General features: G+C 40.4%; 3 protein-coding genes across 8 annotated transcripts in view; all 3 read right to left on the reverse strand.

Moving 5' to 3' along the window:
* Window positions 1-13,869, reverse strand: part of LOC110379933 (pyrethroid hydrolase Ces2a) — a 30,558-nt gene that overhangs the window by 16,432 nt on the left and 257 nt on the right. Inside the window, exons 1-3 of one of the 3 annotated variants that reach the window (XM_049841966.2) lie at window positions 10,955-11,277; window positions 8,947-10,229; window positions 8,517-8,824 (exon numbers count right to left, since the gene is read on the reverse strand). In XM_049841966.2, the coding sequence (XP_049697923.2) occupies window positions 8,617-8,824; window positions 8,947-10,229; window positions 10,955-11,131 (1,668 nt within the window). In that variant the 5' untranslated portion in view covers window positions 11,132-11,277 and the 3' untranslated portion in view covers window positions 8,517-8,616. Of the gene's footprint in view, window positions 1-8,516; window positions 8,825-8,946; window positions 10,230-10,954; window positions 11,278-13,869 lie in introns of those variants that run through there. The other 2 variants (XM_064034709.1, XM_064034710.1) reach the window with 2 other exon arrangements.
* Window positions 1-13,869, reverse strand: part of LOC110384004 (cholinesterase 1) — an 18,360-nt gene continuing 4,491 nt past the window's right edge. The window contains exons 1-3 of one of the 4 annotated variants that reach the window (XM_049841953.2): window positions 7,774-7,992; window positions 639-1,921; window positions 1-441 (exon numbers count right to left, since the gene is read on the reverse strand). In XM_049841953.2, the coding sequence (XP_049697910.2) occupies window positions 234-441; window positions 639-1,921; window positions 7,774-7,950 (1,668 nt within the window). In that variant the 5' untranslated portion in view covers window positions 7,951-7,992 and the 3' untranslated portion in view covers window positions 1-233. Of the gene's footprint in view, window positions 442-638; window positions 1,922-3,977; window positions 4,195-5,445; window positions 5,923-6,269; window positions 7,550-7,773; window positions 8,075-13,869 lie in introns of those variants that run through there. The other 3 variants (XM_064034712.1, XM_049841954.2, XM_064034711.1) reach the window with 3 other exon arrangements.
* The window catches only part of LOC126054922 (cholinesterase 1), a 29,152-nt gene continuing 26,655 nt past the window's right edge, over window positions 11,373-13,869 (reverse strand). Inside the window, exons 2-3 of the mRNA XM_064034707.1 lie at window positions 12,061-13,343; window positions 11,373-11,819 (exon numbers count right to left, since the gene is read on the reverse strand). Coding sequence (XP_063890777.1) covers window positions 11,612-11,819; window positions 12,061-13,343 — 1,491 coding nt within the window. The 3' untranslated portion in view covers window positions 11,373-11,611. The remainder of the gene's footprint in view (window positions 11,820-12,060; window positions 13,344-13,869) is intronic.

A 13,869-nucleotide genomic window follows, 5' to 3' on the forward strand; every position in this document is an offset into this window, starting at 1 on the left:
TACGTTTTTTATATAAGTAGTTTATTAACGATACAGCATGACTATATAAACACCGCTAAACTTGTGACTATTTAGTAGTAAAAACAATAATCAGAAAGTACCTATCCTAGAGTAATGTGAGAGTTTCTATAACATAATTAAACTGAGGATGTTACAAAACTTAGACCATCGGTTGGCTAGTGCAGTTATACACTATTCACACTCGACTTTACTTTTAATATCTCTTACTATTTCTACAACTCGTTGCGTGGTCTGGGCGGGGGTTTCGGCGGCGGCACCGCGTCCCGGTAGTATCTCTGGTAGATGTCATCCCAGAAGCGCGTGCGCTCCGCCAGCAGCGCGCCGCGCAGCTCCAGCCGCTCGCCCAGCGACATGTGCGGCGCGCGGTCCGCGCCCGCCGCCGGCCACGCCGGCAGCCACGAGCCCTCTGGTACTGGCACTCTGAAACGTGAGGAAAAACAACATTAATTTTAAAAGTTAAAACACATACTGAATTTGTACGGCTAGCAAATCTGGTAGCTGATTTTATCAAAGGGGAACTGGGCTAAGGAAGTCTGATAAAAGACCGGCTCATTGTGCTGGTGTAAATAGTGATGAGAGTCAATGAATGTTTAAAAGAAAAATTACAAAAAACGTACCCAGTTTTCACAAAATTGTGCCATATTTCACGAATAGTCTTTTTCATTTCTCTAAACTGTGGTGTTGCGAGGGTGTCATCATGGTGTGTGAAGTTTTTCCCATCACTCAAAGCCATAGTCTGGGCACAGTGGTTAGCTCCACGTATATTAGTATGAGGTACCACAGGAACATCTTCGTCCACAAAGCTATATTCATACAAATATACTTGATTGTTACCAGCTTCGACGTGTAGCTTCACAGCCCAAAGCATGGGGTAAGCAAATATAACATCCGAAAAGAAATCAACGTATTTTAAAATGTTTTCATTGCCGACTGGCTTGTCGCCAAAGTAAAACTCCTTTATCTTATTTGCCACTTCTTCTCTTTCTTCTTCTGAATCAAATTTCAAGTCAGCTGGCAAGAAATCAGAAAACTTTTCATTCATTTTATGCTTCCAAAGTTCAAAGAAATCAATACGTATTAATCCTTCCATTTCAGCGAATCCATACAACACTGGCAGCTTTCTATAGTTGCCAGTCTTTAGTATTGTTAGAGGTGATTCAGTCAGGAAGGCTCCGTCCCCTGTTTCACGTTCTACACATGGTGCGAACAAAAATGTAGAATCAGTTCTGTCAAAAAATGGATCGGACGTCAACTTTTCAATTGGAGCTGTCATATAAAACTTCCCTAACGCATAAATATCGTCTCCGTTATCGAAGCCTAATTTGCTGGCGTATGATTTAGCAATCTCGACAGGATCCCGTTGAATTGAAAATGCGGCAAGATTTCCGCCACTTTCGGGTATAACTCGGTGAAATAACCCTTCGGCTGATTTTGAAAGCATTAACAGATCTACTGATGCGGAACCTGCACTATACCCTGCAATAGTAACATCATCAGGGTTACCGCCGAAGCTGGCGATGTTCTTCTGCACCCAGCGCAGCAGCGCCACCTGGTCCTTCATGCCTGCATTGCCTGGCGCGTCCTCAGTGCCGAGACATAGGAACCCGTGAATTCCAAGGCGGTAATTAAACGTCACCACAATAAAATCTTTTGTCTTCATGAATTGTCTTGCCTTAAACATTTCCCCCCAGCCCATAATAAAAGCTCCTCCATGTACATATACGACAACTGAAAGGTTCTTTTCTTTTGTATTAGGCACAAATACGTTGGCGATGAGACAATTTTCTTTGGTCACTACATTTGTGGGCATGAGATCACCAGGAAACATTGGCTGTGGGCATATTACATGCTCGTCGACTGCGTCAAATGGTTCTAACCACACTGGTGGAGGAAGAGGTGCCTAAAACAAAAGTTAAATTGATCAGTTTTTTTGTAAGCGTTACTCATTTGGGTCGAAAGCGAAGGGAAAGTGGCAAAGGCGGCACAGGTTTATTAAGTAAAATTAGCCACATTCTTTTTTATACACAAAATACAAATACAAAAAATATACAAAATGTTTTATTTCTGTACCAAAATATTGATTGGAGCCTGCTTTTAAGCAAGTAATACCTGTGTTAGGAGACTCCGCTCTTCCATTTTAGTTTTGACAGTTTTTTTTTTTTAAATTACAGTTTACATTTATTTAACCATATGTGTGGAGTATGCGCATGAATGTGTGTGTATGAGTGTGTGTGGGGAATTGTATACGCAATTCCTGAGTGATACTAATTCTGTATTTTTAATTAATTTTTTTTAATTTCTGTGGACTTTGTAAATAAATGATAAACAAACAGGTTAATTGAAACAAATCTTAACAATAATATTGATATTTATAAAATCAAGGACGTAGGAACAAGTATCATCTTAATGACAAACGTCACAAAAACACATTTTGTAGTCTAAGCATGACTCAGCATAGAAACACTTTTTGCATATAGATAATAATTGTTCATACCTTATTATTCTTTACTTAACACTGGAAGCTTACTGACATGAACTTTCTCAAGGAAGTACGTTGTTGTAATCATAGGTACTTACAAGTGTAAAAACGGCCTTACTCGAAATCTCACAAACACTCCCAACATTATGATTATTAAGATTTCAGTGAGAATTTAGGTACCGGCCATGAAAACAAAGAGTGAGGGGATAAGATAAAGCGAACAGCATTTATTATTTATTCACAAACACCAAATTAGTTAATGTTTATTTCTAAAATCTTTAATTTGTATTAAACCATTTTTTAACCCCCGACGCAAAAACGACGGGGTGTTATAAGTTTGACGTGTCTGTGTGTGTGTGTGTGTGTGTGTGTGTGTGTGTATGTGGCATCGTAGCTCCTAAACGAATGATCCGATTGTAATGCGGTTTTTTTTGTTTAAAAGGTATGTCAGTCGGGAGTGTTCTTAGCTATGTTTGGTGGAAATCAGTTCAGGTCTTCAAGGTCATCAGCTCGTTTGCTAGATGTGATAGGAATGTTACACGCTCAGTTTACTTGCAAGTATATGTGGGATCCGAAATTTGAAACACTAATGTCTTTTGGAACCACTGAGCTGGTCTTCTGTTAGGGCACGAAGGTAGGAGAAGTAACCCTGAACTGCCTTTTAGTAAACCCATCGAGTTTGGGCTCGTTGAATTTGTCTTGACGAGTTCTCTTCATGTTTCTGATTGACGAGAACCTGATGCTGGAAATGGGATGTGGCGGATGAAACCCTGGAATACCGGAATGAAACGGATAAACCGATTTATATTTTTGCTGAAAATCTAGAATGTCCAAAGGTTAATCTTTATTGATTTTAATCTGTGCAATTCTCCCAGAGCCAGTTTGTCATGAGGATTGTTAAACAGCTTTTGGCCGAGATCGCATATAGCGACCCCATCTTAAGATAAAATAAATTAAATGAAAGAAGGAAAAATTAAATAGCTCCTTTAAAAAACATGAAATAAAATTAAATTATAAATTTAAAAAAACCCCCGACCCAAAAAAAGTATGCAATAATTATGACAAAAGGTTAAAAACGCTAAACCCTATAAAAAGCAAAAAATTACTTTTAACACTACGTAAACTAAATTTTGACGTGTCGGGGGACCGCTTTTTACCTTCATAAATACTTACATAAATCAAATGATACCTACCTAATTACAACAATCATTTAAAAAAAAATACCCGTATCTGAAGTAATGAATTAGAGCGGTCCCCCGACACGACAAAATTTAGTTTACGTAGTGTTAAAAGTAATTTTTTGCTTTTTATAGGGTTTAGCGTTTTTAACCTTTTGTCATAATTATTGCATACTTTTTTTGGGTCGGGGGTTTTTTAAAATTTATAATTTAATTTTTCATTATCCTGCCTCATTTTCCTCAAATGATGAATAGAATGAATTATTTACTTAAATGAGTTCACTTAAGTTTATAAATACCTTGAACTTGTCCTGACCCGTGGGCGCGGTGGCGTAGGGTATGTTGTAGAAGGTGTATATATCTTCAGTGGGGTGCTTGCGCCCGCGCACCGGCCCTTGCGCAGTCCTCACCTCGCGCCACTCGTCGTCAGCCAGCACGGCCGCGCACGCGAACACCACACACGTCCACCACTTCATCGCTACGGTTGCAAACTGACTTACGGACACACGCGAACCGAGTTAATTTATTTTCAATCCCACAGTAATCATAGGTGGTTATTTTTGTCCGATAAGATAGTAAGGTAGGTATATAAGTCAGAAATGTTACGAAGTCCAAATCCAGTAGGCAATTGTTACATATTGATGACTAGATGATAACATGCAAGGCAATATAAATAAATGCCTTTTATTTTATGCAATGTTAAATATATCACTGTTTGAAGAAATAGTTGGAAGCAATGGGAGGACAGTTGTATGGAACACTTGCTTATCTTTGCTTTTCCGTTCGATAGTTGTGATTTTTCGCGACGGGGCAGGTTCTTTTTTCGCTTTTTAGGTGCTGTCAAGTATTGAATGATGAACGATTTATTCACTCCAATTTAGTCGATCATTTATTACTTTTAAGCTCACAAACCTACACAGTTACTCGCCTCGCGTCACTTGTGTTACTTGGGACACTTTGACTGTCGTAACCTGTTCGGCTATTTCGAAGAAAAAAACATAAATTACATGATACGTGCGGTAACTATAACTCTTATGATGAGCAATGTAATGTGAAGCGCGTTTTTTTTTAAGTCATTGACGATACGTTGATTTTTCGTATTTGTATCCATTTAATTCCGTCCATTTTCATATTAATTTTCCCAACTAATTAACACCCTAGACTGTCCTAGTTTTATTTGTTTGTATTTTTTGTTTATGTTAACGTATGAATGTTTTGTACATCTGTTAAAGATATACATATAAGCTACAATTCAATTACAAAGCCCAATATTCTGCTCATGTTTACTAGAGATAAAATTTTGACGTGAGCTTCATGGAATACAGGCCTGCCGGGGCTGCGGGATTGTTCGAAAGACTTATCGCGGCCCTAGTACATAAAAGGCTTACGAAGGAACATGATGGTTTTTTTAAATCGAATTAATGGTCATAACGGTGAAGCGACCGGTCATGCTACTTTTTTCTTCATACTTTACGTTTCGGGAGCGAGCTGTCGACTACCAATTGCCGACCGCAAATGCAGCAGAGGTGGGTCTCGCTCGAAAGATTTTAGCGCGGATACAAAATGTTCTGATTCTGAATCACACATTTTTTCCAACTGCCTCAAAAATAATCTGTATAATGAACAAAACAATAGATAGATAGAATATTGGAAATGACCATAAGACGAGAGAAAAAAGAGAAGGTGTATATTGCGATATATTGAGGATCAATTATTGGGTATAGGTACATACAGCTTGAATTTGTTTGAGATAAAAATAAAAAGACGTTTTATATAAAAGTAGGTATATGTTTTATTAATAAACACTGCTGAACTTTTTATTTATGAATAATAAGAAACAGTAATCAATACCTACCCATGCCAACAGTTCCTAATAAACTATTAAAGCTGAGACGCAAAAAACTTAGATCATCGAGTACTAATCAAATTAATACGTGACAAACGCGCTCTTCAAATTTCACTTTTAATACTTTTAATTATTTGATTATTATTTTTAATTTATTTTTATCAGTACTTTTAATACGATCTCTTTTTTTCTACAACTCGTTGCGTGGTCTGGGCGGGGGTTTCGGCGGCGGCACCGCGTCCCGGTAGTATCTCTGGTAGATGTCATCCCAGAAGCGCGTGCGCTCCGCCAGCAGCGCGCCGCGCAGCTCCAGCCGCTCGCCCAGCGACATGTGCGGCGCCCGGTCCGCGCCCGCCGCCGGCCACGCCGGCAGCCATGAGCCTGAGGGGACAGGGGTACTGAAAGAAGAGAGAAAGTGCTCTCAGTATTTATTTATGCATCCAATAAGACCAGTATAATCAGAATAAAACTAGCAGATTCTTTCTAATTTACCTAAGTAAAAGAAATAGAAAATAATTGTTTTGTAAAAATAAAAAAAAACTGATTGCATTTCTTGACCATCTGATTTACACACGCACCTTGCATACACGGCTCTTGCATTTAATCATGTCTAAATTGAGTATTTGGACAAAGATTGCATAAAGATATATGTAGCATACAGTAGGTAGACAAATTTTACAATATGGTCACGATATGCGCATAATACCAATGATATACCAATGATAATTTGTCTGAATGTACATACCCAGTTTTAACGAAATTGTGCCAAATTTCACGAACAATTTTTTTCATATTCTTAAGCGCTGGTGACGCGACAGACTCATCCAAGTGCGTTAGATTTGCCATGTCATACACAGCCATTGATTGAGCACAGTGGGGGGCTCCTCTTACATTGGTGTGAGGTACAAAAGGAGAATCTTCGTCCACAAAGGAATATTCGTACAAATATACTTGATTGTTGCCAGCCTCCGCGTGCAGCTTCACAGCCCTAAGCATGGGATAAGTAAAAAAGACATCCGAAAAGTAATCAATGTATTTCAAAATATTGTCATTGCCTACTGGCTTGTCGCCAAAGTAAAACTTCTTAACCTTATTTGCCACTTCTTCTCTTTCTTCTTCAGAATCAAATTTCAAGTCAGCTGGCAAGAAATCAGAAAACTTTTCGTTCATCTTGTCCTTCCAAAGTTCAAACATGTCAACACGTGATCCTTCCATATCTGCGAATCCATACAACACAGGCAATTTCCTATAGTTGCCACTCTTGAATATAGTTAGAGGAGATTCTGTCAGAAATGCTCCGTCTCCTGTATCGCGTTCCACACACGGCCCAAATACGAATGTGGCATCAGTTCTATCAAAGAAATTATCCGAGGTTAACAGTTCCATTGGAGCTGTCTTGTAGAACTTTTCTAATGCATAAATGTCATCTACGTTATTGAAGTTTATCTTTTTAGCATGCGTTTTAGCAATCTCTACGGGATCCCGCTGTACTGCAAATGCGGCAAGATTTCCACCACTTTCGGGTATTACTCGGTGAAATAACCCTTCGGCTGATTTTGAAAGCATTAACAGATCTACTGAAGCAGACCCAGCGCTGCTACCTACAATAGTAACATCATCAGGGTTACCGCCGAAGCTGGCGATGTTCTTCTGCACCCAGCGCAGCAGCGCCACCTGGTCCTTCATGCCAGCATTGCCTGGCGCGTCCTCAGTGCCCAGACATAGGAACCCGTGAATTCCAAGGCGGTAGTTAAAAGAGACCCAGATAAAATCGTTTGTCTTCATGAACTGGGTCGATTTAAAAATCTCACCGTAGCCTACTATAAAAGCTCCGCCATGGACATAAACTACCACTGAAAGGTTCTTTTCTTTTGTGTTAGGCACAAATACATTAGCAATAAGACAATTTTCTTTGATTGCTAATTGTTTAGGCATGTACTCGTTCGTAGATATTGGCTGTGGACATATAACATGCTCGTCGACTGCGTCAAAAGGCTGCAGCCACACCGGTGGAGGCAGTGGTGCCTGAAACAAACGTCAACAATAAAAACACTTTAAAAATCAAAAACAATCAAATACAGTGTGCAACAAAAAACAAATGCATATAATAAAATTGACAAAGAATGAGTTGTTGGGTTGCTCGGGTAACTGGGTTGGGTAGGTCAGATAGAAGGATGCTTAATTTTCCTCAAAACTTAGAGCGCGCATTATTTATTTTCGTAAAAGACTTAATTTATCCAGTTAAATACCTTGAACTTGTCCTCGCCCGTGGGCGCGGTGGCGTAGGGTATGTTGTAGAAGGCGTACATGTCTGCAGTGGGGTGCTTGCGCCCGCGCACCGGCCCTTGCGCAGTCCTCACCTCGCGCCACTCGTCGTCAGCCAGCACGGCCGCGCACGCGAACACCACACACGTCCACCACTTCATCGCTACGGTTGCGAACTAACTCAAGCCACAAGTGAATTGTAATTGACAATGCCTGTAATTATATGTGATGATGATAGGGAAAGATCAAAGATGATAGGTATGATAAGATTGTTTCTATGTTACAAAGCCCAAGTCATGTCCAGTGTTGATAAGATTATATACAAGCTTAAGATTTAAAATATTTCTTTGACATTTCAGACACCATTTTGAAGCACAGATTCTTCTTGAACAATTACTAAAATAATTCCACAAAAGTTCTATAATTATTTAATGACTATCTGGATCTCATATGATGACTATCTAACCTGTCACAGCATAGCGTCACGATCTGGTAGTCTTTTTCTTCTTAGCGAATAGATGGAAATCAAATTTAACGTTTGGAGAATATCGCCACGTCTACAGCATTGTCAGTGGCGGCATTTAGATGCTTCTCAGTGCAGGTGTTGGGGAATATTGGATAATACAGAACTTAAGTTTCTTAGCATATTTTTATCATTTAGAAGTTAAATATGATCAAGCTCAAATCTGCACATAACACCATTTACTCTAAAAAATTAAACTAGCAATAGAATTAGTAAAATTATAATGATTTCAACAAATACACATAAAAAAGTTTCACTATTAAGGCACAAAAATCAAAAAATATAAAAAGAAATCGTGACTATTCTACAACTCGTTGCGTGGTCTGGGCGGGGGTTTCGGCGGCGGCACCGCGTCCCGGTAGTATCTCTGGTAGATGTCATCCCAGAAGCGCGTGCGCTCCGCCAGCAGCGCGCCGCGCAGCTCCAGCCGCTCGCCCAGCGACATGTGCGGCGCCCGGTCCGCGCCCGCCGCCGGCCACGCAGGCAGCGCAGAGCCAGTGGGGACCGGGGTTCTGAAATGTGCAGTTAACGCTATGAAAAAAGTTACCGCGCTCGTGACTACTAAATCATCAGTATTATTTTTCTTTCGAACTGAGAGCACACAGCATCTCAAACAAAATTATTTGAAACTTACCCAGTTTTAATAAAATTATGCCAAATTTCACGCATTATCTTCTTCATTTTTCTGAATTGAGGCGTCGCAAGAGACTCGTCACGATGCGTCAAATTTTTGTAATCGTACACAGCCATTGACTGAGCACAGTGATTAGCTCCCCGTACATTAGTGTGAGGTACCAAGGGAATGTCGTCATCCACAAACGAATATTCATACAAATACACTTGATTGTTGCCAGCCTCCACGTGCAGCTTCACAGCCCTAAGCATGGGATAAGAAAATACTGTATCCGTAAAGAAATCAACGTATTTCAAAATGTTATCATTGCCGACTGGCTTATCGCCAAAGTAAAACTTCTTAATTTTGCTAGCCACTTCTTCTCTTTCTTCATCAGAATCAAACTTCAGGTCGGCTGGCAAGAAATCAGAAAACTTTTCATTCATCCTGTGTTTCCAAAATTCAAAGAAGTCAATTCGAAACAATCCTTCCATTTCAGCAAAGCCATACAACACAGGTAATTTTCTGTAATTGCCACTCTTCAGTATATTCAGAGGAGATTCAGTCAGGAATACTTCGTGTCCTGTGTCACGTTCCACAGACGGCGAAAACATGAATATTGAATCAGTTCTATCAAAAAATGCGTCTGCTGTCAACAGCTCTATTGAAGCCATCTTGTAGAATTGTTCTAAAGCATAGATATCATCTACATTAGTAAAGTTCAACTTCCTTGCATGTGTTTTGGCAATCTCTACAGGGTCCCGCTGAACAGTAAACGCGGCAAGGTTTCCCCCGCTTTCAGGTATAACTCGGTGGAATAATCCTTCTGCCGACTTAGACAACAATAAGAGATCTACTGCAGCAGAGCCTGCGCTGCCACCTGCAAGGGTAACGTCATCAGGGTTACCGCCGAAGCTGGCGATGTTCTTCTGCACCCAGCGCAGCAGCGCCACCTGGTCCTTCATGCCAGCATTGCCTGGCGCGTCCTCAGTGCCCAGACATAGGAAGCCGTGGATACCGAGCCGATAATTGAATGTTACTATAATAAAATCTTTGGTTTCCATCAAATGAGTTGCTGAGACCATTTCACCATAGCCAATTATAAATGCTCCTCCATGAACGTACACAAAGACGGACAGGTTGGTCTTTTTCGTATTAGGTACAAATACATTAACAATGAGGCAATTTTCTTTCGTTACTAGATTCTTAGGCATAAAATCCATTGGTAATGTGGGTTGCGGACAAATAACACCTTCGTCGATAGCGTCAAATGGTTCCAACCATTGTGGTGCAGGGAGAGGTGCCTGAAAACAAAAAAAGAATCATCATTGGCGACATTAGGACATACATATACCTACAGACAATTATCAATTAATTTAGGAAGCTCAGGAGAGCTCTGTACGGCATACTCCTTTATTCCTGTTTAAAACCATAGGTAACCAATTTTTAATGCCTTCAATTGAAATGGCCTTGCTTAGTCATTCTGCAATGTGGGGCCTAAATATGTAGATATAGTATAGTCCTGTCAACACCTCAAATCTACCATTACAGGACGTGCTTACTGCGGCAGATAGGTTCTTTCTAACTAAACTTTTAACTAATTCTAAACTACAGTAAAATAACACATTAAAAAACAAATCAACATATAGGTACCTACTATACATTTAATTATGCAATGTTTACGTTGATTAAATATAACAAGCTTCTGAAGGTCAACAATACTAAAATAACAACATTTGATATTTATATAGCTTAAAACATGTTTGAATACTATAAATAATGCATATAAACACTTCAGATTATCTTTTCATATTACGTACGGACCTAAGAATTACCTATGTAGCTACGGGATTGCGCAACGCCACATTTTACGTTTTGGTTAACAGAACACAAGGTGACTAATCCCATTGGAGGTCATTGATCAATTTAGTTCATGCTATTTATTTAGATCTTCAAGCCATTTAGCGTTCAAAAATAGATAACGTTATAACAATTTTATTTGTTTACATTAGCATGCCATTTATGTTACCTTGAACTTGTCCTGACCCGTGGGCGCGGTGGCGTAGGGTATGTTGTAGAAGGCGTACATGTCTGCAGTGGGGTGCTTGCGCCCGCGCACCGGCCCTTGCGCAGTCCTCACCTCGCGCCACTCGTCGTCAGCCAGCACGGCCGCGCACGCGAATACCACACACGTCCACCACTTCATCGCTACCGTTGCAAACTGTCTAGCCGCCGGTCGCTAACAAGGACGGGCTACATAATTATAGGTTCTGAACACTACAGTCAAGCGCCTTTGAACTAACTACTCGTAAGGATTATTATTGTGTCCATGACATAAGCATACGTGTCACTCGCGTCTCGTGGCAACTACATTCCGTAAAAATCTTACTCGGGGATGGTCTGGCTTTCCAATAGTAAATAGGGTACAAACAAACAAACGGAAAAAAAACATTTTGCCAAAGTATTTATTATAAATATTTAGTGGATGTAGAATACCATTTGAACAAAACTATATGTTTTCATCATCGATTCAGACATTAAAAAACAATAGGTAACATGGTACCTAAGTGATACTTTAGCGTTACACAAACTGACATAAGTATCAACTCTAATCAAAATAAGTCCCAAATGAAACGTTTCTAGTAACTTTTTATCACTGAAATCGAATATCCATTCAAAGAGTTTGTTAGAATTCGTCTCGTGGTCTGGGCGGGGGTTTCGGCGGCGGCACCGCGTCCCGGTAGTATCTCTGGTAGATGTCATCCCAGAAGCGCGTGCGCTCCGCCAGCAGCGCGCCGCGCAGCTCCAGCCGCTCGCCCAGCGACATGTGCGGCGCCCGGTCCGCGCCCGCCGCCGGCCACGCCGGCAGCCATGAGCCCTCCGGTACAGGGGTACTGAAATTAAAGGAATAAATCAGTACTCACTCCTTTTCTACGCCTGGTTTTGCTTTATATGTTCTGAAGCTCGTAAAAAAACGATCTCGAAAAATTTAAGTGAGAACTAGATGATTGTCATACGAATTTTACCAGCAGGATTCTTTAGTGCACCTACCGACATAATTTTTTTGTTCTTAAGCCCATATTAAGTGCCAATTTTCTAAGTAGGTATCTATGTATAAACATATTGTTCACTCACCCTGTTTTCAGAAAGTTATGCCAAATTTCCCTAATTATTGTCTTCATTTTCCTATAATTTGGGGTAGCAAGAGACTCATCCATATGTGTGAAGTTTTTTCCGTCAGCTAAAGCCATTGTCTGGGCGCAATGGTTAGCACCTCGTACTTCAGTGTGTGGAACATAGGGAATATCCTCGTCCACAAAGCTATATTCATACAAATAAACTTGATTGTTGCCAGCCTGCGCGTGTAGCTTCACAGCCCAAAGCATGGGATAAGCAAATATGATATCCGAAAAGTAGTCAACGTATTTCAAAATATTGTCATTGCCGACTGGCTTGTCACCAAAATAAAACGTTTTGATCTTATTTGCCACTTCTTCTCTTTCTTCGTCAGAATCAAATTTTAAGTCAGGTGGCAAGAAATCAGAAAATCTTTCATTCATCTTATCCTTCCAAACATCAAAGAAATCAACACGTAATAAACCTTCCATTTCGGCGAATCCATACAACACAGGTAATTTCCTGTAGTTGCCACTCCTTAGTATATTCAGAGGAGATTCCGTGAGGAACGCTCCGTCTCCTGTATCGCGTTCCACACACGGTGAAAATACGAATGTAGAATCAGTTCTGTCAAAAAAATTATCCGCTGTCAACAGTTCTATTGGAGCAGTCTTGTAAAAGTTTCCCAAAGCATAAATATCATCTCCGTGAGTGAAATTTAATTTTATTGCATGATTTTTTGCATTTTCTACAGGATCTCGCTGGATAGTGAATGCGGCCATATTTCCACCGCTTTCAGGTATGACTCTGTGAAATAATCCTTGTGCGGACTTTGAGAGCATTAACAGATCTACTGACGCGGAACCTGCACTGTACCCGTCAATAGTAACATCGTCTGGGTTACCGCCGAAGCTGGCGATGTTCTTCTGTACCCAGCGCAGCAGCGCCACCTGGTCCTTCATGCCAGCATTGCCTGGCGCGTCCTCAGTGCCGAGACATAAGAACCCATGGATGCCAACTCGGTAGTTAAACGTGATCATAATAAAATCTTTTTTCTTCATAAATTGTGTTCCTTTTAGAATCTCACCGTAACCCATTACAAATGCTCCTCCATGAACAATCACTAGTACTGAAAGGTTTTTCTCATTACTATTTGGTACAAATACATTGGCTATCAAACAGTTTTCTTTAGTCACTGCATTTTCTGGTATTATATCCCATGGACCTTTGGGCTGTGGACACACTACGGCCTGGTCTATGGCGTCAAATGGTTCCAACCATACAGGAGGGGGGAGAGGTGCCTGAGAAAAAGGAAATAAGTCATATAAACTCTACATGGAACACAGTCCTACACACCATAGCTACTGCTGAGCACGCTTTATATTTTTTTAGTTTGACAATAAGGGATGATTTATATTAGGCCGGGCCGTGTCCGGGGCGTGCCGTGTACGTGGCTCGAACGGGGCACGGACGTGATACGTTACATACATTTTTGTATGACGAGCGTCGTTTGGGGCCGGGACGGGCCACGGCCGGGCTTTTACTTCATACAAAATGTATGTAACGTTTCACGTCCGTGCCCCGTTCAAGCCACGTACACGGCAAGCCCCGGACACGGCCTGGCCTAATATAAATCAACCCTAAATAGTCAGTTTTTGCTAAAAAAATACATTTTTTCAAAGACAATTTTATTATTAGGTGGTTCAATTGATCACCGCTTTCAATCTGAGATTTTTTTTAAATTATAGTAATGAAACATTCGTAAAACAATTTCCGATAATCTGTTGCCATAAATATTAAAAGTTGCACGTAACATAAATAATGAAT

Source organism: Helicoverpa armigera, chromosome 5, assembly GCF_030705265.1.
Source record: "Helicoverpa armigera isolate CAAS_96S chromosome 5, ASM3070526v1, whole genome shotgun sequence".
NCBI lineage: Eukaryota > Metazoa > Arthropoda > Insecta > Lepidoptera > Noctuidae > Helicoverpa > Helicoverpa armigera.